The sequence below is a fragment of the Numenius arquata genome, chromosome 20, assembly GCF_964106895.1.
Source record: "Numenius arquata chromosome 20, bNumArq3.hap1.1, whole genome shotgun sequence".
Taxonomy (NCBI): Eukaryota; Metazoa; Chordata; class Aves; order Charadriiformes; family Scolopacidae; genus Numenius; species Numenius arquata.
The window spans coordinates 1,261,111-1,284,225 of record NC_133595.1 but is presented as its reverse complement, the minus strand read 5'-3'; the positions used below and the strand labels follow the sequence as shown (position 1 = coordinate 1,284,225).

Here is a 23,115-nt window from a genome sequence, read left to right as displayed (position 1 = left end):
CAAAATTGCTGTTATTATGGAGCTGCTCAGTGATTCATGACAGATACACATACATCTTGCTGCCTGGAACACACAAGCTGGGCTATTTCTCCTGTTGCTACCAGGGCAGGACGCAAGTTTGGGACACAACTCTCCTAAAAATGCTCATGGAGCTGCTGCCACCCGAATTGTGACAGGCCCCGCTGTCACTGTTCTCTCTGAGGGAGCTGGGTGCTCACAGGGACACTGACTGGTCCTGGGGAGAAAACACGCTCCAATCCCACAGATCTTTCTGCTACGCCAGGTTTTCATTTTCCTTACCTTAAAATCATTAATATGCAAGAACTCATCAATGATAGATTTGCATTTTCTCTCTATCTCCTCTTCTGATAGTGAAGGCTTTTCTTGCGCTGGAGCTGAGGGAGCTTCCGGCTTGGCTGGTAGAAATAGAAGAGAAAAAAAAAAAACACATTTGGAAAAGGAAAATCAGCATCATTTTCAGGGATGACACTCTGAAAAGAGAAGTCACCGGAGCAGGGTGTATTCCCTGTCCCACCATCGGGCCCAGGTGACTTCTTGGTGGCATTTCCCAATATTTCTGTAAATCAACCTTCTCACCGAAACACAGCTGGCAGCGACAGAGGATGCAACACCTTCAGAGCACTCCCTTCAACATTAAATAATTAAACTTGGAGCTGTTACAGCACGCTGCAAATTTAAAACACGCTGACTGCAATGGGCAGCAACCCAAAGCTATCTCCTGATCACATCCCCAAAACCTGGGTCCCCTTTACAAAGTCCCAAAGCTTCAAGATGAGCACGTGTTGTGTCACGACAGTGAGATACATTCCACACCGCAGCAGCTTTCGGATGTTTCCCACATAAGGAGCAAACCACTATTTATCGCAAAGGTTCTGTCCATGGGGAACATCCCCCTCAGTGTCCTCACTGCTTCCTCACTAACAAACCAGCTCAAGCTGGCAGGAACAAAAAGTGGGTGCTGCCACAAGGTGACAAGCCACCCCCGTGGGGGCCAACACCACGACCTGCTTGGAGCGAGGGCTGGCAATACCACCACGATAAAGAAATGCCGTGCTTAGTCTGTCCCGGACCCAAATCACTGCCACGGCCCCGGGAAGTGTTTGGAAAGGGTAGCAATGGCGTTGCTGAGCCCTGCAGAAACAGTTCTGCAGAACTGATGTTGATTTTGGGGGACTTTGAGGCCAGAAATCAACAGCGACAGGATATGAGCAGGAGAGACAAAGCTGCGGAGAGGTTTTCTGCTGGTGTCTCCAGCCTTTCAACTCTGATGAATCCTAAGGAGGAGCTGGTGGAGGAGATGACACCAAGGCTGTATGAATCAGTGGCGTTACCAACCTTGGGGAGGCGGATCACAGCTATCGCAGCTCAACAGTGCGTCACCGTGGGCCAAATAATCACATGGCGGCACAGAAATCTGTCACTTTTTCTGATAGGTTTTTCCCTTATGCCTTTTCACACATTCAACAAGATTCCCCGAGCAGAGAATCATAGAATGGTTTGGGTTGGAAGGGACATTAAAGCCCATCCAGTGCCACCCCCTGCCCTGGGCAGGGACACCTCCCACCACACCAGCTCCCTCCAAGCCCCCTCCAACCTGGCCTTGAACCCCTCCAGGGATGGGGCAGCCACAGCTTCTCTGGGCAACCTGGGCCAGGCTCTCACCACCCTCACAGCAAAGAAGTTCTTCCCCACATCTCAGCTCCATCTCCCCTCTTTCAGTGTCAAACCCTTCCCCCTCCTCCTATGGCTTCCCTCCCTCATCAAGAGTCCCTCCCCAGTTTCCTGGAGCCCCTTTAGGGACTGGAAGGGGCTCTAAGGTCTCCCCGGAGCCTTCTCTTCTCCAGAGAGCCCCCCCAACTCTCTCAGCCTGTCCTCACAGCAGAGGGGCTCCAGCCCTCCCAGCCTCTCTGTGGCCTCCTCTGGAGCCATTCCAACAGGTCCATGTCCATGGAGAGCCACTTACCAGATTCCTTGGCTTTGTTCCTCTCTGCCTCTGTGCTGTTCCTCTCCATCTCCATGCCGCCCGTTAACTGCTTCACTGTCTCCAGCATCTCCCTCCGCTGCTCCTCCTGTGCCTGGTTGTCGAGGAGCAGCTCTTTGCTGCTGCTGCCCCGGAGGAAGGTGTTGGGGCGGGAGAGGGAAGGGGGGAGAGGTTTGTCGTTCTTCTCCCTGCCCGTGCTCCCGCGACTGCGGAACAAAAACCACACCGGCTTAGAGGTTGTGGAACGAGTAACCCCTGCTCACAGTGTTAGAAAGGATACTGGATAGAATTATAGTAAATGCAGGGAAAAAACCCCACTACTCAAACCCAGTGGGATTGACGTCCTGACTTTTTATAGGTGTAGCTACACAGAGAATATTCCAAAGTAACTCAAAGTCTCAGAGATTCACAAACACAAATATCCACAGAGTGGAGAGGCAGGGCCAACGCTTCCTAGCAAATACACAGAAAAATAATAAAATCCTTACAGCTTGTATACAGAATATGGTGAATTTTTATGGGTTTATATGTAAATGGTGAATTTCATAATGTAAAGGCACTTTTTACTGTGAAATGGTATGAGCAGTGTATTTTTTTACCCATTTATTGAAGAATAGTGAAGGTCATCAGCAACAGGTGACAAGGATTTGTCCTATTAATTACTGTGTTAATAAGATGGGCAATACAATACCAAAATGGAATAAATTCCAGGTAAGCCAGTTTTAGGTGAAATAGGAGGGAAAACAGGGAGAAACCCAAGAAAATAGTCCAGCAGCTGGTGTGTACTGGAAGGAAGAACCAGTGACATTTGAAATGAACTGCACATTTATAAACCGTGTTTAGAGTTAATAAATTATTGAGGGTTAATACATGTTTCATGCTATGAGCTGGAGTGGCTGGATGGAATTGGGGTGTGGGGGAGCACAGTACAGCCTTTCCCACCCATCGCGTGCTGGGAAGGGTCAGGCAAAACCAGAGCGGTTTTAAAAGCCCTGCTAAATTTCTGCAAGGTCTTAGGTGTGTTTTTCTGGATAAATAAACCTACTGAGCTGGCCGCATCCACGACCACTGAATCCAACCTATTTATTACAACATTTTATCTGAAGAGTTTTTAACCTGTTATAAACTACTCACAAATGTAGCCTTTAGATAATGGGTGACTGAAAAGTGGAAACTAAAACATTCCCTGTAATGGCTTTAAAAATTAATACCACCTGTCTCTCCTATGATATTATAAAAAATGCATGTGTTTTAAGTTAACTCGAAGTACAGGGGGGTGGAAAAGACCCAGCCATTCCTGGAAATTCAACAAAATTCCCTTCCTTCCATGTGCTTGCAGCTACAGCAGCTCGTGAAAAGCGCAGGCTTTACAGAGAGCAGACAGGAAAATCACCTCTGGACCGAAGCTTACCTAGTTAAGGCCCTGCGAGAATCTAATTCTGAGGATGCGGATGAGGCAGATACAGATGAGACTGGAGGCTGCAGCGCGGAGAATCTGTTCAAACTAGTGGCACTTGGTCGTAAGGAGTCTGGGAGACCCAAAAGACAACAGAGAGAAGAGCGACAACAAGGTCAGTAGCCGCTGACACCTCAGCATCACATAATCGTTTAAGCAATAGCTAGTTTTGGAGCGATGGGGAGAGAAATGAAGGGGAAAGGCTGATCCTGCCTTGCGCAGATGAGCATTCCCACCCAAATCCGTCCTGGCAAGGACGGCTGATAGCAAAGGAGGGGGTGAGGACTCCTCTAGACTTACCCATCTCGCTCGCCTTTGCTCCACCACTGCTGCCCTTTCCCCAGCTGCCCAACTGGGCTTTAGGCACAAGCTGAATCTTCTCGTCTATTGTGGGCTGTAAAACACACCAAGACATACCATTACAAGGGCAAATTGTATATCTTAATTAAAAAAGGGGTATTTTTTGACAACAACCCTGTCTTGTGAATATCAAAATGCTTTAACACATTTTTGGAAGACTGAACCCCAGCCAAGGACAGAGGAGGCAAACAAAGGGCATCGCAAACAGCCTCTTCCAAAGGGTCAATGAAAGACATTCCCAATGACCAGGAGTGTCTTTTTATCTGGAACCACGAGGCTCAGTCGGGAGCAAAAAGCACAGTGTATCAGGACATGAAAGACGCTCAGTTTGTTTGTGATGAATAAACGGTTCTGCTTGTCCACTCCACCTACCAGTCATGGCTTTGGGGGGAATCTGTGCGGTAACAAACAAAATTCAGAGGGTGAAGAGCGACAATAGGCTGCAGAACTTGGAGGGAAAAAGTAGTGTCTGACAAGAAGAGAGCATTGATTTTACAATGCTCAGTAGGTGAATTTATTGACAAGGAGGTTGTGACCCCGCAGATCTCTTTGTACGAGCTCCTCTCTTCTTCTGACAATGCAGCTGCTATGGAGCCAGCTCTATTTGTACTGTATTTGTGCTAAAGGGAGTAGAAGGACTTTTCCCAGATGAACTGTATGCCCAGACAAAAGCTGGCTGAATCCCTCCTGCTAATTAAGTTTTGGAGTCTTGTTTTATGACTTTCACAAGGAACAAACTGAGTTTGATGTGCAGAAGGGCTACAGTCTGTCCAGGTTCTGCTTTACAGCTCTCCGAGCATCCAGGCACTGAGAGTAAAATTCACGGAGAGTGACATTAATTGGGAAACACCCAGATTTATGTGAAAGACAGAGTTCTCCTTGGCGAGAAATCCCAAAGCTGTTCTGAAGATCTAAAAAAAAAGGAGAAATCTCCGAGCTTTCCTAACCTGCAGCCTGAACTAAATGTCTTAAAATCACCACTTTAATGGTAAAATAACAGGAAGACGCTCATCTGGAGGATGGGTGTGAGAGTTTAACACAAACTGAGGGATGCAACCGCACCGCACAGAAGTCCAGGAACACTGTAAAAGCGGGCACAGCTCTTCTCGTACCACTTGAACCTTTCAAGCTTGGAGTGCTACCATCTGTGACACAGGAATGTTTTGTTTTCCAATTGACTGCAGCATCCTCAGTCTACTCAGAAGCAGCGTCAGAATAGGGTCTTGAGGACTCGAGGCAGCAAAGGATTTCTATCAGACAGGTGCTGAGACACCTTCTGTGACAGCCTTGCGTTGTGCTGCATCACCATCACAAACCATATCCCCACTCAATCTCTTTTTATCATTTAATAAAATGCAGATTTTCCAACTAAGAGAACTTCTGGGTCACTAAAAGGACACTATGAACCTGAGAAAAAGTGCATGCACACTCCTTTCTCTCAGAACAAGCGAAATAGGAACACTCAGAGGACAACAGAGTATTCCTTTATGCTTTATTTATGCACAGTGCTAACTCTGGGGATATAAGATGTCCCAAAATACCAAGCTTTGACCTGTAAACACCATAACGGACTTTCCTAGACAGACAGATACAATAAGATAAGAACCTCAGCATTTTTATCATTCTGAATGAAGCTTGTTCTGGCACCTACCTTGGTGATTTTAAGGAACTTGGTGGGGTCCAGCACTCTGCTGTTCTTTGCCCCCTGCACAGTGTTCCAACCGCCTTCGTCGACACGCTGGACACCTGCCAGATGACAAACACAACCACCCTTAGCTCATCCCCGCTGCCACAGCGCCACCCTGGAGAGCACAGGCCATCACCTCCACGTTCAGCAGGAGGAGGAAAAGAAGATGGCATGTTTCTGCTAAGCCTCAGCACAATTCTGCAGAGAAAACATGTCTCTTGGAGTGTTTCTTCAGCCTAAGATGACATAACTCGCTTGCCTGACTTTAGTACTACAAAATAGCCCTGGCGTAAAAAATCTCACTATTTTCAAGGGCTGGTTTTGGTAGTGATTACAGAATCAGAGCATCACAGAATGATACGGGGTTGGAAGGGACCGACCTCTGGAGATCACCCAGTCCAACCCCCTGCCAGAGCAGGGTCACCCAGAGCAGGTCCCACAGGAACGTGTCCAGGGGGGTTTGAATGTCTCCAGAGAAGGAGACTCCACCACCTCTCTGGGCAGCCTCTGCCAGGGCTCTGCCACCCTCACAGCAAAGAAGTTCCTCCTCATGTTTAGATGGAACTTCCCATGTTCAAGTTTGTGCCCGTTCCCTCTTGTCCTGTCACTGGGCACCACTGGAAAAAGACTGGCCCCATCCTCCTGACACCCACCCTTGAAGCATTTATAGGCGTTGATCAGATCCCCCCTCAGCCTTCTCTTCTCCAGAATGAACAGACCCAAGTCCCTCAGCCTTTCCTCAGCAGAGAGATGCTCCAGGCCCCTCATCATCTCCATAGCCCTTTGCTGTGCCCTCTCCAGCAGTTCCCTGTCCTTCTGGAACCGGGGGGCCCAGAACTGGACCCAGTGCTCCAGATGCAGCCAGATTCTTCCTGGTTAGGTTTCTCAGTGCGTGTTCTCACGATCTGGAATTGGCTGCACACGCTGTGTGTTCCCAAGCTGACAAAAGGAGCAGACAACGAGCCTTTGCTAACCTGGAGCTGCACTTTTTGCACAGATTTCAGCAGTGCTTGGCTGGTCTGGACACATTCAGGCAGCCCTAAGTTCCTTACCTCCTCCTGATGTCAGCTTTAGGATAATTAAAACAAAGTCTTTGTCTATTTTCCTTATGCCCTCTTTTCACAGCACTTTGACAAACCTTAATATTAAAGAATCCCGAAGATGAGTTTCTCCTTGCCCCCCGCTCTGTCCCAGTCTTCATTTTCCCAGTCACTCCCAATTCGTCTTCAGGTACCGCCAGCCTCAAGGGCTGGCAGCAATTTAAGACAATGCCAAGACACTTTCTCCTGCTGAGTTAACACCTCACAACTGTAACAGCTAAAGACAACGTGGTTACTCCTGAAATTAGATACTATTCTCTTGAAATTAGATGCTGCCGTATGCAAGAATGGATGGCAGTAACTTGTTTTAACAGATTTCTGGCAGCCTGTTACAAAATCAAACATGGTTTGCATGAATGTGAAACCGAAGCGCTTTTGGCCTGCGATTGTTTATTTTTACCCAAGGGATTTGTCCCCAAAAAATCCACACAGCCAACCCCTGGCAAGCCTGTTCCTTCTCCATCCTCAGCCATAATCAGGCCCCAATTCCCTTTGCTCATTACACTTAGGAAAAAACTGACTTTTTCCTTTTATGTGGGATTGTGACTGTGGCCACTGGATGTGAAATGAGTGAAATGAGCAGCCAACTTGGCCTTTACTTTACCCGGTCTCCTCTTCTCTTTGGTCATGAGTTGTTGGACCTTCCTCTGTTCTTCTTGCTCTTCAATCTTGGCTTCTTTATGAATCTGCTCAATGGTCTTCGGGCCCTGGTCTGCTCTCCGTGAAACCCAGTTGCACTAGGAAAAGAAGCAAACACGTGCTCAGAGAGATTTCCAGGAAAGCACCATAAATGGGGTATTTTTAATACCGCGAAGGCGGCCGAATCCTCCTACCCTCGTAAGGTGTTAGAGGGGCTGCTCCCCAAGGGTCTGGAGAAGATTTTGTGGTGCTGGGTCACGTTGTGGACACAGTGAAGACCTGACTTTCCAGAGGCACAACTGAATTCAAGACATTTTAACCCCTGGCATCCTGCACATTCCCAGCTTCCCAGACTTTCCAAGTTCAGAAGAAAAAGGACTAGAGGGAAGCTGCTGTCATTCTCTATCCGTTTATTACTGACACTGTTTGTCAGAGCCCTCCCTCCGAGCTTGAGGAAAAAAATGAAACCTTGAAAATAAAGAAGCAAGAAGTAACTGCGTTTTATCTGGAGACGGTGCTTTGCTGCTCCAGGGATGGTGATGGCTGAGACAGGAATCCTGCAGAGAGAGGTGGAGCTGTCACTCCACAGAACACTTCCACTGCTTGATGTGTCTGTTCAACCATAGACTGCGCAGAGCCACTCGGCCCCGGAGTAACCAGACTCTCTCTTCATCTTGCTACCACCTCATTACAACTTTGGGGGTAATCTCTTTGTGTACCCTGCGGTCAGAACGGTGACCTCAGCCTCCACAAAACCCCAGACCAGCTTCAAAACAGCTGTTTGAAGGATGAGTAAAACCTGCTCGGGACTTCACAGTGCTGTCTCGAGACCAGCGCTGCTAAAGCCCTTCTCACCACCCACCTGGGTGAAATTACAGGTGTTTGGGAAGGTTTGTCAGTCACACCTTTGACCGCGCGGTGTAGTGACATCCCTCACTATACGAGACCCCAGGTCTAATGACGTGGCTTTGTTCAAAACCACTGCTTGATGACAGCACGGGCAGGTCCTTGCCTGCACTGTCTACACCAGGTTATCTCCTGCCTGACGTTTTTGGCGCTTAGTGTGGACCCACCATCGTCAAGTTCTGACCGAGCGCAAACTCCGTTTGCCTTTCTCTGCTCAATATGGCCAGTAAACAACTGGGAGATGCCTGGTTGTGCTGGAAATACAGGCTAATACAGGACCATCTTCTGATGGAAACCATATTGCCATGAAAAGGAGCTCTCACAGTTTTTACAGCCACACTGACCAGTCCCCCTCACTTGTGGGGTACTCAAGAGCTTCGGGCCCGTCAGCACAAGTACTGGCAGGGAATCGTTACACCCAGAGCACACGCAAATGAAGAGAGAAAAGCAGTTGGACTGACACAGACAGGTGCAGGGGATGCCGTGGGGGAAAAACACCCAAAACCTCTCCTGCGAAAAGAGCTCAGGCCTGTCTGCTGCCATGGGGCTGGACCCGCGCCACCAGAAGCTGGTGTGGGGACGTACCCAACGTTAAGCTAAACCAGCATAACATGTCTGCTGACCTCCGCCTTCATTATGGCAAAAACGGAGAAATTTCTTATCTTTAAACAGCCAGACTTTGGGGATAAGGGGCACAGAATTCACCCTAACACCCCGCTGCTGCTGTATGTACTGTAAATCCCTGCTCCGCGCAAGGGCTCTTCCAGCCCAGAAAGGGAACATACTCTGTTACTCACTTGAATTGGTACCTACCAGCCTTAGGTCTATTACATCCTGAAGCATGAACCGAATCCTTGACGATGTTTTCCTCTCTTTCACAATCTTCTCCATCTGATTAAAATACTGGTCCATGCGAGGCTACACAAGAGAAAACATCATCACCAATGTGTCTTGGAAGAAAATGAAAATATTCCCTCAGTGGGGTCTGCATTACAGCACTTCTGGGCCAGAAACACACCTGGGGAATGCAGATTTGCTCACCGGAGAAGCGAACGCTGGGTCTCGTACGCTCTCCCCGGCTGGATTTGAGCGTGCGCAGTGTGGGATGTGCAGGAAATGAGGTACAAGTCTGCGGGCACCTCCTTTGTTTAGTACATGGTTTCTCTGCATTTTTAATTACTCAGATAATCAAATCATCAAATGGTTGGGGTTGGAAGGGACCTTAAAGATCATCCAGTTCCCACCCCTTGCCCTGGGCAGGGACACCTCCCACCAGACCAGGTTGCCTAAAGCCCCATCCAACCTGGCCTTGAACCCCTCCGGGGATGGGGCAGCCACAGCTTCTCTGGGCAAAATTCACCCTCTACATGTACATAACAAAATATCCATTAAAAAAAAAAAAATCAATGTGTTTTTTTCCATGGTAGAGCTAAGCTGATCTAGAGGGAGTTCTGCTCTATCCCTGAGCTCCTCATGCTATCAGCACGTGTGCTATGGATGCTCACCTCAGCCCGACAAAAACTGGCTCAGGAGAATTAAATGGGCACAAAACTAACCCTGCAAACACGGTTTTGATGCTTTACCCCCCTGAACTGTCTCAGCCAGGGCCAGGCAAGAGAAGCGAGGGCAGAAGCACCGTGTCTCTCAGCAAGAAGCTGTTTAACGGGCTTAGCTGTAGGATGAAATCCCCCAAACTCCTTTTCATCCAAACAGTTGTGATGTGATGGAACCCAAATCAGTTTGCACTAAGACATGAAATGGTATCATTAAAGAATCCTCCTTTAGTCTCAATTTGACTCGCCGGGCTCTAAAAAGCCTTTTCCCCCAAAACGTGGGCTCTAGCTGTTTTAAACAAAAAGTTTCAGGGCAGTTTTATAAAACTTTTCCCACTCCCTTCACTAAAAACTAGGTAAACCCTTAAACAAACAAGAAAAAACCCTACTAAAATTTGGTTCTGGCCTTGCCTTGGAAAGTTTGAGCTCTGAGAGCAAACGTTTCCAAAGTCAGGAATGACGGGGAAAATATTTGAAATGGACTTTGTCCAGAAGCTTTAATTATAACTATCACTAACACTTCAGCTTGTAATAAAACGTCTACCCCATTAATAGAATATATATAAAGGATTCTCACTCAATCTTGATAGAAATAACAAATCACAAAGAGAGGACAGGGGCAGCTTCTCACCACAGGCAACACGACATCTGTGAGCGTTCCCCTGCTGCGTGCCCGCTCTGCGCTGCACCGCGCGAGGCTGCGGAACCCACCAGTGCCACCAAACTGATGGCTTTTACAGCCTTTCCATGTAATAAAGAAAAGCCAAACCGTGGCTTTTCCATCCTGGACCCATCCAGCATGACCTCAGCTACTCCTCAGAAGTCAGACCCTGTTTTCTTCCCGAAGCACGTGGAGAAATTTAATCCCCGCTTCTGGTGCTTTCAAACCTGCATCAGTAACGCACGCGCTGTTGCGTTACCGGCGCAGGGTATTTAACCTGGGGGATTAATGCTAAACTGGCCTGTTTTGGTCAATGCTCCACAAAACAGTTTGGAAAACTGTTTCCCTGTAAGGACAGGGATTGATCCGCTGTGATCCCTGCAGCCCAGGGCACTGCAAGGGAACTCCCTGCCCCGAGCAGCTGAAAACGATTAGCCCAGTTTGTTTCCAGAGCTGAGTCCCACTGATTTCTGGCAAAACCCTTGAATGCTTTTTCATCCCAAGCCCGGCTTTTGCGAAGGAGAAGCAGATTGTCTGTGCCAAGAGAAGCTCACGGAGTGCGCAACGCTCCGTGCTACATATACATTCGCTGGAAAATGGAGGGAGGAGGAGGCTGGAGCGCTGCAGTCGCAGAACAGCTGCTTCATTCCAGCAAAGCTGGAGGTGATGACACAAAATAAATACATCCACCAAGGTTCAGGTGGGGCTTCAGGCCAGTTAACGAGGCTTTTTTTAGGTTTAACCCAAATAATACATCCCGTAGCTAACACAAACCTTCAATGGTAAAGAAACAACAGCTAAGAGGTAAATTCTATTTGGAAAAAGAAACCCATCGGGTATGTTGAGTGCTTTTAGAGTGGTTGCGTGGATGAAATATTTGGAATTAAGCAGTGAGTGGAGAACACAGTTGAAAACGATACAGAAACTAATAGAGAAGGGAGTGGGGCCAGGTCGTGATGAAACACCCACAAAAGAGCGGATGATTTCCTCATGCTGTAACAGAAATTCTTGAAGAACAAATAAATCCTCAAATAAAAACACCCCACACCCATTTTTCCATCCCTGCCCAGAAACACTCATCTCCCACCCCTGGTCCTGCCCTACCTTCGCCTTCTCAAAGTCCAGGTCCTTGCCAATGGTAGTCAGCAGGCGGCAAAGGCACTCGAGGGACTCCTCGTCGTGGTTCTTCAGCAACTTCACCACGCAGTCATGCATGATGGCCTCCGTCAGCATCTTCAGTTTGAAAAGCTCGCCAATGAATTTTATATTCCCAATGGATCTCCGCCGGGCTTTGTCCTTGGCCTCTTCCAGCTCGTCATGGAGCCGCGTCTTCTCCTCCGGCTGTAAAACGGAAAAACACCTCTAAAAAACCACGTTTGCAGAGCACAGAACCCTTCAAAAGATCCAATTCTATGTTTATAGCTGCTGTTGTCCCTGTGTAGTCTTTTTTTCTCCTAAAAACCAAACGGAGGCTGATATAAACCCGCTAATCAAGGCAAATATTTTTTATTATACTCAGTCACAGTGATGGAATGAAACGCTCCAAAATTCCTCCCCCCTCCCCAAATCGACTGCCATCTTCAAAAGAGAAATTTTCAGAGGGAGCTCTGAGAATTTATGGGAAAAAAAAACAAACCACTTACAGTGGTAGCAGCTTCAAGTTCTTTCTGCTTCTTTTCAAAGACGTCATCGTCAGCCTTGTCCTTTTCAAACTCCTTCTGGCAGCGATTTAACAGCAACTTGCGGAAATTTACTGTGCTCCCAGGTTTGTCTGCCATGGGCACCTTCAGCTGCAGGAGAAGGAAGAAAACCGTCAGCAGAAATAGGGCTAAACTCTACACACGAGCGAGGTTTCCTACAAGCCATCCATTACATTTTATTAAGCACTTCATATTCAGCAACGCAAGTTTGCAGGGCTCTGACAGTCGAGCGTCACGTCATGATTTCCAGCGGAGTTTTACATTTCATATGTAAAGTCGCACTCAAAACTTGGCTGACACCACCTCCGCCCCCAGACAGATTACATTTCCATTCATGGGATCCTTTAAAAGACACGCTGCTTAAAAACACTCTGTTATGTGCTGAGGGCTCTGGAGCCGTGCTCCTTCACCACACTGATCTGAGGGCTGGAGCCCCTCTGCTGTGAGGACAGGCTGAGAGAGCTGGGGGGGTTCAGCCTGGAGAAGAGAAGGCTCCGGGGAGACCTTAGAGCCCCTTCCAGTCCCTCAAGGGGCTCCAGGAAAGCTGGGGAGGGACTCTGGATCAGGGAGGGGAGCCATAGGATGGGGAGTAATGATTTTACACTGAAAGAGGGGAGATGGAGATGAGATGTGGGGAAGAACTTCTTTGCTGTGAGGGTGGTGAGAGCCTGGCCCAGGCTGCCCAGAGAAGCTGTGGCTGCCCCATCCCCGGAGGGGTTCAAGGCCAGGTTGGAGGGGGCTTTGTGGGACCTGGTGTGGTGGGAGGTGTCCCTGCCCAGGGCAGGTGGTGGGACCGGATGGGCTTTAATGTCCCTTCCAACCCAAACCAATCTATGATTCTATATCATGAAGAATCGGGGGGAGAAAGGGGTTATTTTGTCCCAAATTCCCCATCTGAAAACTATCTGTCCCAAGCTTGGCTCGGCACCTTGGGCTCTCCTTCGAAACGAGAGAGAGAAACGGGACTTTCCAAACACGACTCATTGCATGGTGTGACCAGGCAGGGCCAAGTGCTCGGTGTCCTCAGCTCCAAACACCACATCCCTGCAAGCGCGGCCCCTGCCCGCAGGCACGGCCAACGGATGGAGAAGAAATCCCTCACGTAAATTATTTTTACTTACGTTCAGAACCTAACATTTAACTCTGCTCTTGCCATGTTTATGTTACTGCCAATCAGTTGATGGGGATAACATGCAGAACATTCACCTGTGCAGAGGAGTTTCCCATTTGACTTTGGCGGCTCTTACCGTTACAAGACACCTGCACATGTTGGCGTACGCCACCGAGAAGCTGGGCTCATCGATAGCCTTCTCGAAGACCAGGTCGATGACTCCTTTCAGCCTCTCCTCTGTATCTACCGTCAGGTCTGTCACTTGCTTCATCAGCTGGTTGAACATCTGGGGCGTCAGCTTGTTCAAGATGCTTCGTACCTTGCGGAACAGCTCCTAAAGGACAGGAAAACTTCAGGAACAAGCTTAAAGGTGAACGGAGGAGATGTCCTAGAGGGCTTCTAGGAAGCTGAGTTACACACAGACATGCGTTTGTGCACAGCCCAGCTCCAGCTCTAACTCAGCAACCGGCGACCAAGGACCAAGGATTTTTGGATATGCCCAAGTGCCTTTTCCAAGAACGACCGAGGCACAAAGCCCTTGCTGTCACCCAGCTGAAGTAATTCTTCTTGATATCAATTTAGCCATGAGATATAAATGAACAGGGAGTGGCCACCTTCTCCCTCAACTAGTGGTAATCAACTTCTATATTTACTTTAAGGCACTTCTTTTTCCCCTAACCGGAATGATAATGAGGTCAACAACGCTGCCGTCAGCCCCAAGAACAGAATTCCAGTGTCCTTCAAGACCATCCCAACTCATCCAATAAATTACAAGTCTGACCACCAGGCAAACACCTCCGCCCAGAGCGGCCGCCCCACGGAGGAGAGAGACACAGAGAAAGCTTCAGAGACGGCGCTGTTGGGCTGGGCAGGACACACTGACAGAGGAACCTCAGTCTTGCCGAGGTTCAGGGCAGAAACGCAGTCTAAAAGGGGATGAAAAGCAAGTTCTGTGCTGAAAGTTTGAGGTTGTTTGCTTTAGAACGGAGACAGAAATATTCTAGTAAAATAGCAATAGAAAAACTACCCTGGAAGAGAGGTAGTAGGTTGTCTGGTGTTCCCTGTTTAGACTCACTTAATATTCAGGATTGCCATTTAAACTCCAGGTTAAGAATAAACACATGAAAGAAAATAATCAAGGTAGGGAAAGCCGTGATTCAGACTGGAATTCATTGCCCTTTTTTACTGTCTTACACAACAGCAAAGGCAAATTACATCCCTCTTCTCCTACAGGCTGCTGTGCTCAGAAGTGCTTGCTAAAGCTCTCACCTGGGTTTTGACGTTTTCTGGGTCCTCCGTTTGGTTTTCTCTCTTCAGGCTGGGCTTCCAGGCGTTCTCTGCCTTCTTCAGGTGGACGTCCTCCTTCACACACACAGTGATGATCTTCCTGGGCTCTCTCCTCTGGCCTGGCTGAGATCTCCTCGGTCCAACATTCAACAACTAGGACAAAAACATTCCTTGTTATATCCTCTTTTTCAACTCGCATCGTGATAAAGCACTCCAGGGCGCACGCCAACACCCGCTGACGGCTACGCCAACCACCAGCAACTTCTAGGACTTTGGGGGTCCCTCCGACCCAGCGCCGCGGGCCGGGATGGTCACAGGGAACACAAAGACACCCAACATGTTCCTCTTGGGCAGCTTTTCCCGAAACAGATCCGGGATGGCCACTGCCTGCACGCATTGGTGATGCTCCAGACACGGCTTAAGCGCTGCAGGACTGACCCTGACTGGCCGAAACAGCCTCTCGAAAGCCAGGAGAGCAAAACTGACACCAGAGCAAAGGCGTATTTAAGGATTCAATCAGCCCTTACAGGTGTGAGGACTTCGAATGTGCCACCCCAAGCAATTAGATAATGGTAAATTAGCAGCTCTGCCAAAAATATGAAGTTTTACTGGAGGCTGCTTCGAACAGAGCCATTTTGAGACAGGAATTATATAAAACACAGTGAATGGAGCATCAGTGCTGCTCCTGCGCTGTAGAAATTCGGATCCTAACAGATGTGGATCAAATCCTTTGTAGCCTCACAAGAAGAAAGGGAAACACAGTACTTTGTCTGAAACAGCATCAAGCGCTTCTCTGCGATCCTGTATAACGTGATGCTCTTCCAGCCCAAATCAGGTATGAAAACTGCCAAATCTGGGGAGTTTTCCATCAGTTGTACAAGTGATGGGGCACAAGACACCCCCAACTCCCTCTTCACCATCTTGGAGCTTCCGATTAAGGACTAAAGGTACCAAATGTTGTTGGCAGGTTATTCTTCCCCTGTGCTCCTTCATATTCATAGGTCCCTTCCAACTCTAACCATTCTATGACTCTATGATTTATGAACTCATTTATTAGAAAAGTCCAACCTCAATGTAAAAATTAGCGCAGCCACAAAACTCCATTATCAAACCCCGTTACTCTCCACAGCAGTAATGGATCTCCTCAGGGGGCCACAGGCAGCCTCCACGGGAAAGATGGACCTCTTAACACATTCCTTTGTTTGACAAAGGGATTCAACGAGCATCAGAGGCAAAACCACCTCAGTTATTCAAACAACTTCACTGGATACAGGAGCAGAGGCTCTTTCCTGGTGCTCCTCACGCCATATATCAGCCCCAAACCTGTTTTTGCGCAATTTAAAAAAAGCAACAATCCTTCTTAAAGGCAGGAGCTTGTATCTGTGATTTGAACCACTTGGCTTCGATGATGTAAATGTGCGCCACCGATGAAACCATATGAACATAATCACCGTCATTGCTGGAGTTCTCCTTTGGGCTTTGTTATGTGATAACAGCAACAGAACACGATGTTGTCAGAAGACAATGACCTCGAATAGGATGCTGTCAGAAGACAACGGCCTCACGCCGTGACACGCTCCATAGGCCGAGGCGATGCCTGGCAGAGGGCTGCGCGGTGCAGCGTGTTCCCGTCCTGCTCCACCACCTACGGAGCCCTCCCCTCAGATCCCACCGTCACGCACAGAAATAACCCCTCACATTGTTCCAACCTTTTTGGGTGCAAGTCGTGACTGTAACAACACAACCGCGCGAGTCGATCGCTCCGAGAAACCAACAGTGGGAGGAGACAGCGAGAAGGGGGAGCCTTCACCATGCTCTTGTGTGTTGGGACACCTTCCAAAAACAGTTGTCAGTCCCTCCCGATGACCCCTCTCTGCTCCCACCCAGAGCCCTGACCGACACCAGTGCGACGCAGCAAAGTCTGCTTTGCAGCCCTGTGTCGGGATGTCACCTCATCTTTTTATGCAATTTCACACAATTTTTGCTGCCCAGGTTCTAACCACGCTGCAAATGTATGATCGTGGAAAGAAGAAACTTCCCTCCAGCTTCAAAACCAGACAATAATGCAAGAGAAAACCGACCGGTTTCAGCCACGCGCCCAAGAGCTCACCACACACCTCCGTGCCCAGGGAAAGCTCGGTAACCGCAGCCAGACCGGCAGCGGGCCCTGAAATCAGAGCGTTTGGGCTCATTCTCCCCAGGAACACGGGCAAAGCCGACGAGAGAAGAAAGCCAGAGACACGGCGCTTCCTCGGGTACGGGTCCACCACAGCCGAGCCGCTGGCTCCCAGAGCAAACGCCGCTCCCCGAGGGGGTGACCGTTTCCCTCGCAGAACTGACAGATGCAGGGAGCGCTCCCGCGTCTCCTGAACATCTCGCACGTCATGGCCTCCTCAAACCTGCCTGCCTTCGAGACCAGACATTTAAGCACATTAATAGAACAAAGACTTTCTTTAAGATTGTATTTTTTTTTTTTAATATCTGGGAATAAACTTGATTCAAACTGTTTGATTATGTTTTAAAAGCAGTGGAGAGAAGCCTCCTTTGAACATGTACTAATATTTGGACCAAAGTTATAACAGGAAAAAATCTGGGGTTTTTTGGTTCCAAATTTATAAGGCAGCAAGTTAAAGCGGCGCTTGAGCTCATGCCTGGCCTCCTTTTTGTAACCCTGTCCAAGTAAATAGTAATGGTTCTGTAGCACCTGCCGTTGCAGCGCTACAGCTTGCACTGAAACAATATTTTCCCCCAAAGGCACGGAGAAGTGCTTACCAGATGTCACTACATTCATCTGAATTACCCGTCCTGGGGGTGAAGGGAGGGGAAAAAGGAACGCTGGAAGAAAGAAGGACAATCCTCCTGCAGAGGAGCCAAGAACTCCCGGAACACGGCACGATCGGGTGCTCTCCCGCACAACCCGCTCCCAGGACACAAGTCACGGTAACGGCTTAAAAAACATCCAAGAAATTAAAGACCTGCTTCTCCCTCTACAACAGGCTTCAAACCCAGAAGGTGAAATTGAGCTTAGATGCCAGGAGCGACTCTGCCTTCCCGGGAAGCACAAGAATCGGGGCAACTCGAGTTTCCGTCACCCCTCAGGAAGGATAGAAGCAGACCCTGCCTCGGAGCGCGGGGATGGACCCGTCCTCTCCAGCCCTACTTCTCCATGTTTGCCTCTTGTTTCCCACCGCACTCATCGAACTTCTCCTCTACATCAGAAAGCCTTTATCAGCTGCGTTTCGTTCCTGTGTAATTACACCCCTTGTGCTGTTTGACGTGAAACTTGTTAGTTCTAAAAACAGCCAATACAATACGCTTAAGCGAAAAGAAGGAAATAAAGACAAAAGCCGAGGAAGCAAAACAAAAGATTCTCGACGTGCCGAAAGCTTGTTAGCGCCGAGCTGCTGGGCATTATTTGGAGGGCGAGGAAGAGGCAGTGGGGTTTAATGGTTTATGGGCATGGCCTGTGCGGAGGTGGAATGACTGAGTGGACAGAGAGCGAACACGCAGAGTTTTGCCATGCTTTACGAGAAGAAAACGTCTGATTTTGCTCGGGCCTGAAAACCCTCTCTCATCCTCTCACCGCCGCCCTCACAGGCCAGCAGGGCTTGGTAAACAACGCTCCCTTCCAACCCTCCTCCAGAAAAAAAAAATCCGCAAAGAAAGGCTTCTACTCTGGGAAGGCGCAAATGTAAGATGTATGTTATGTGCTGAATGCTCCAAATGAACGGGGTAAGCGGGACTTACCTTTTCTCCCCCTTTCCACAGGTCTGCAAAGTGCAGACCCCTCGCGGATCCCGCTCAGGCCAACGTCCCAGCATGCCCTCAGCTGGTGATGTCCCACCCACCACTGAAGACTGCCTAGAGGGGTACAATGCAAGTCTTGTTTCTTTTTTTTTTTTATTATTTTTTTAATTTTTTTATTTTTTTAAAAACACCGTTGCACCTTTTTGTAAAGTTTTCTGCCAGTCGTTCTTTATCAACAGTGGGCGTGAGGGAAAAAGACAACTCTACAAAAAGGTGCAAAGACTTGGGTGGGGAAAAGGGGGGATTTGGCTTACCCCTATCGGCAGGTTCCTCAATGGTGGGTGAGGCGAGACCAAGAGAGGGCATGCTGGGGACCCGCACCGAGCCAGGGAGGGCAATCCAGGGTTGCTCTGCACTTTGCAGGCCTGCGGAAAGAGAAAGAGCGACAGGGACGTTACGGAGATGCCGAGAGGTTTGGGGACATTCAGCACACGAAAGGAGAGGAGGCGCCGGAGTACAACCTGCAAGTCCTAAATACGGGAAGCGACGTCGACCTCAAACAGCGTCGAGGTTTCGGGACCGGGTGGTGCCTCGAGAGAAACCGCAACACCGAAGCTACACCAAGACACGGCTGTGGTGCCCCAGAACCGAGGCCCCGGCCACGAGACCGCTCTCAAACCAGAAATGTCACATCAACTCAAAACCGCTGGCTTTGACTCCGAGCCTCCGGGATGTCTGCACGCTTGGAAGTCAAGGTTATTCAGTGAACTCTTCTGAAACCAGCAGTTTTGACAGATAAATGATGGCTACGCCATTAGATATATCTGGATGGATACACTGGATGTATCTTAAGAGATAAGACGATGAAAAAAATCAATGATCGCACCTAGAGGAGGCAGCCTCCATCCTCCCGCTGTGGCTGTCTGGGGGGCATTTGCACCCCGAGAAAAAGAGACAGCAAAGGCATGGAGGAAGAATTCAGAGAGGGATTTCGGAGTTTGGGCAAAGCCAGACACAGGGAAGAGAAGAGAAAGTGAAAGAAAAGCAGAGGAAAAGGCAGGAAAACAAGGAAGGAAGTGACCAAAGCAAAGCAACAAGTAGAAGCACAGAGAAAGCAAGAACATACACAGGCGCTGTGTATATTCGGGGTTTTTTTGGTTAGTAAATTCTGTTTGCTCTATCGGCACCTTTTATAGAGCAGCCTCCTGGGATGACACACACCGACGCCGGGCTGCTGTAGGAGAAATGTGTGTTCGCACACGCGTGACCGCCAGGTCCTCAGCGCGGAAACACGTTTCCACAACCACGGGAAATGGGGAAGGAGATCAAACCCATTTAAGACCAATACGTACCAGTTAAAAACAGCTGCAATGTTTTTCTAATTTGCCTACATTTTGACAGCCAAGAAAACATCCCCCTCGCATCCATCCTGACAAAACCAGAACCACCGCAGCATCGGAAGAGGCCCCAAAAACGTGAGGACGGACTTCATCGGTGTTTAAGGCCAATTTTTAAATTAGCAAGTTGGGGAAAACTCACACTTCCAGCTACGTTTCTTCCACCAGAGGTTTGCCTCCCAAAATCAGCGAAGGCTGGCGTGAAGTCTGGTCCTCGAGGCAGAATCCGAGGGTCCAGAGTTCTCAGCGGCAATTTCGGCTGATTGACCTGCATCGTGGAGCACAACAAACAGACCGGGTCCAGTCAGTGGGTGCTTTGGTTCCCAAAGATCATGCGAAGTCTACAGGCAATCTCTGCTAAACCATAATATTCATATTTAATATCCAAATTAATGCTTTTAACAAGCTATGCAAGTTTTATGTATCCACACTTACACTGAAAATATGCATTTAATTTAAAATATGCTTTCCACAGGTGACTGCTGAGGAAATAGGGGGAGTTCAGAAACATTTCAAGGCTGAGCGTGACTTATGGAGGATAAAATTATGGCAACACGGGCCCGTCTTCTGCAAAATGAATGTGATAGTCGTGGCTCAGGATCATAAAACCGCCACCTTCCCTTAAACAAATGTCTTTTGTGTTAACGAGACAGACGGGTGACCGAGCAGAGGAAGCTCCAACGCAGCCAGAGCAGCCAGAAGCAATCACGGAAAACTAGTAAGTGGATGAAATAATTTTAGCATGAAATAATTTTGCATTTTCTGGGTATGAAATTCAGAGTGGAAATGTTTCTGCTCATGAGAATCCCCAACGTTCTCATCTGTGCTTGAATCTGGAGAGTCTGTACCGGTCACATCAAAATCAATGAACTACAGAGCTCTAACTGAGACGGAGAATAAGGTCTTGGTGTCAGCACTTCAGAAATAACAAGTATTTCAATAAGCGCAGAAATCCAGCGGAGAAAATCACAGCTGTAATGAGGCTGGATAAAAATCACAAAACTTTCTGAGCATCGAGGGTTTAAAGATCTTTTATCAGCTCAGCTCATAAACACTGACATGTCAGACCAAAACAAAGAGTTTGCCCCAAAGCAGCCTCCGCTTTGTAACCGCAGAATTGATCTAAGGAAAGACACCGCCTCCCCGTTCAGTCTTGCTTTGCTTATATCCTTGCGTCTTCACAGCTCTATCACTTTCCATTTTAATAACAACCCGGTATAGCTTAATCCAGACAGAGACCATTAAAAATGCTTGGTTTTAAATTTGGTTTTAAATCATCTGTGCACCTTCATTAGGTGCCAGCGCCTCTATTTGAAGAATTTAGTGATGTGACATCACCCAAATTATTTCCCCTTCCCAACAAAAGCCTGCATTGAAATGGGCAAGGAATAAAGCAGCTTTATTTATATTCATTTATATTTTAAAAAACCACACGTACCTGTTTTATCGGCTCTCCTCTCACCTTGTCGAGAACCACATCGCTTATGGGAGGCAGCCCCTCAGGCTTTTGGATACAGGCAGGCATGAACTGGAAATCCAGGAGGAATTCCCGGTCGTACTGTTTCTTCCCCTCCGGATCCAGGGGCTTCCACTGCTCTATAAGGAGAGAAGGTTCCTGAGATCCACAGGTAACAAAACCCTCCGAGAGCCATCTCCAGTAAATGCAAAGGGAAGAGATTGTCACAGCTCCTTGGGAAATTTTAATTTATTATCATTTTGAAGGAGGGGAATATACATCGCGTTACAGGAACATAAACAATGGGGGGAACAGAGGCAACCCCAGCAGCAGCCACACACGGAGCCAATCGTTAATTCCAGTTTTAACCCACGTCACCTTGTTTTTAACTCTGACTTTCACTCTCTCGTGCGATATGATGAAATGGGATCGATTCCCAGTTTCTGGGTGAAAATGCAGAAGTTGAAGCAGCTGGTTTTGTGTAAAAGGCAGCAATAAATGCCGAGCCAAGGAGAGCACCGTGTGGAACAAAAATATCCTTTGAAAACATGAAAACACCAAGTCTTTACCAACCCACGCCGGAGATAACGGTGGGAACCAAGAGAAAACACACAACCATGAGCCACGCTCTGAGAATTACAACTTTTCACCCCTTTTTTTTCAGAGGGCTTTCTGGGCAGGAGAGCCGCGGTACAGAGGACCTTGCCTGATGCAAATCAAAAGCTAAACCTAGAGCCATTTCAGCGCGAGGAAAAGCAGCCCCTGGCAGCCTGGAGCCAGGACCGTCTCTGCTGCCTGTGCTTGGTTTGAAGTTAAGAAGGAAAACAGGGACCCGCTCAGCAGCCAGGGTCACCCCTCAGGCCCCGCGGTTTTATCTGAAGGAAAACATCTGTACGAGATGCCACCTTTGGATTTCGCTGATGCCAACCAGTGCTGCTTTGCCTTTATCCAACCTGTTAAGGTTCTGCTATTAATTCTTTATTTCAGTCCCTGATCACCGGCTTCAGGTCTCTGGGTTCTCACCACCCTCATCCCCACTGAGACCACAAACAGAACTCATTTCAAGTGATGAGTTGGAATAACTGGGAATGAAAATACACAAAAGTAATGACAATTTTTAGGTCTTTGTGCAGTTTTATTTCTACGGAGCTTCGGGATAAAAGGGGGCAGAGGATGGTTTGCCTGGCTTGCTGTGTCCCAGCTAGAATTCCCGGCCAGCTGCTGAGACCTGTGCCACCCTCCGGTCATCGTGGAAAAGTACCAACAGCAGCAAGAGACAGTTTATCTGCACAATTTCCTTCTCCTGGAAAGATCTTAACAAGCTGTTTTAAGGTGAAAAGCAGCCGGGCAGCATCACAGTGGCCTGAGAGACTGGGGTACACAAAATTCCTCTCATGGTCGGCCAAAAGGCAAAAATCCCCAATTTTACAAAGAGCAGAGCTGAAATCGAGGATTATGGCACCAAGTGGCTGGGTCTGCCCTGCAGCAGAGTCCGACGCGTGTCGCTTTCCGAGGGATCCATCCAGCCCCTCCAGCCCTGACCCGGATCCTCCGACTGCACTGAGAGATGGCTGATGAGTTATGGATTAACTCCAAGATGTGCTCAACTAATTACCTGGTAAGCTATCGGAAGCGCGCGGCAAACCATCAAGACGCTTTCTCCTAACGATGCGATACCACCAAATTAATACCAGAAAAGCAACTCGGGTCTCTTTCAGAACAAGGTGTCGTTGAAATAACAACCGCAGTGTAATCACTAAATGGTGCTGTTCCTTCCTGATACCTTGTCTGGGCTCTCAAGGTCCTTCTTTATTCTGTTTTAGTCTCTTTAATTTCTGGGCTCCTAAGAAAATGACTAATTTATTTGGACGGAGCTTCACCTGAATAAGAAATGGCTTAAAAATTGATAGCGACTGAGAAGCCAGTCTCAAGGTCTCTCTTAATGAGATGAATTAATAGAGGTTCAGGTCTACAAATTAAGTATCTTAATAAATAACAAAAATACCCCTTAGGTAGACTATATCCAGTGCTAAATAGCAGCGAAAGGACCGGA

The 23,115-nt window shown here is 48.2% G+C and overlaps 1 protein-coding gene across 12 annotated transcripts in view; it reads right to left on the bottom strand.

The window, feature by feature from the left end:
• EIF4G3 (eukaryotic translation initiation factor 4 gamma 3) overlaps positions 1-23,115 on the bottom strand; it is a 160,898-nt gene that overhangs the window by 13,646 nt on the left and 124,137 nt on the right. For 8 of the 12 annotated variants that reach the window (XM_074161669.1, XM_074161670.1, XM_074161671.1 and 5 more), the window contains 13 exons: positions 21,069-21,202; positions 19,749-19,874; positions 14,445-14,615; positions 13,312-13,509; positions 12,008-12,154; positions 11,469-11,705; positions 8,964-9,068; positions 7,210-7,342; positions 5,470-5,564; positions 3,759-3,852; positions 3,414-3,531; positions 1,985-2,208; positions 301-416 (listed from right to left, as the gene is read on the bottom strand). In XM_074161669.1, the coding sequence (XP_074017770.1) occupies positions 301-416; positions 1,985-2,208; positions 3,414-3,531; positions 3,759-3,852; positions 5,470-5,564; positions 7,210-7,342; positions 8,964-9,068; positions 11,469-11,705; positions 12,008-12,154; positions 13,312-13,509; positions 14,445-14,615; positions 19,749-19,874; positions 21,069-21,202 (1,898 nt within the window). Of the gene's footprint in view, positions 1-300; positions 417-1,984; positions 2,209-3,413; positions 3,532-3,758; positions 3,853-5,469; positions 5,565-7,209; positions 7,343-8,963; positions 9,069-11,468; positions 11,706-12,007; positions 12,155-13,311; positions 13,510-14,444; positions 14,616-18,523; positions 18,635-19,748; positions 19,875-21,044; positions 21,203-23,115 lie in introns of all 12 variants that reach the window. The other 4 variants (XM_074161667.1, XM_074161675.1, XM_074161668.1 and 1 more) reach the window with 2 other exon arrangements.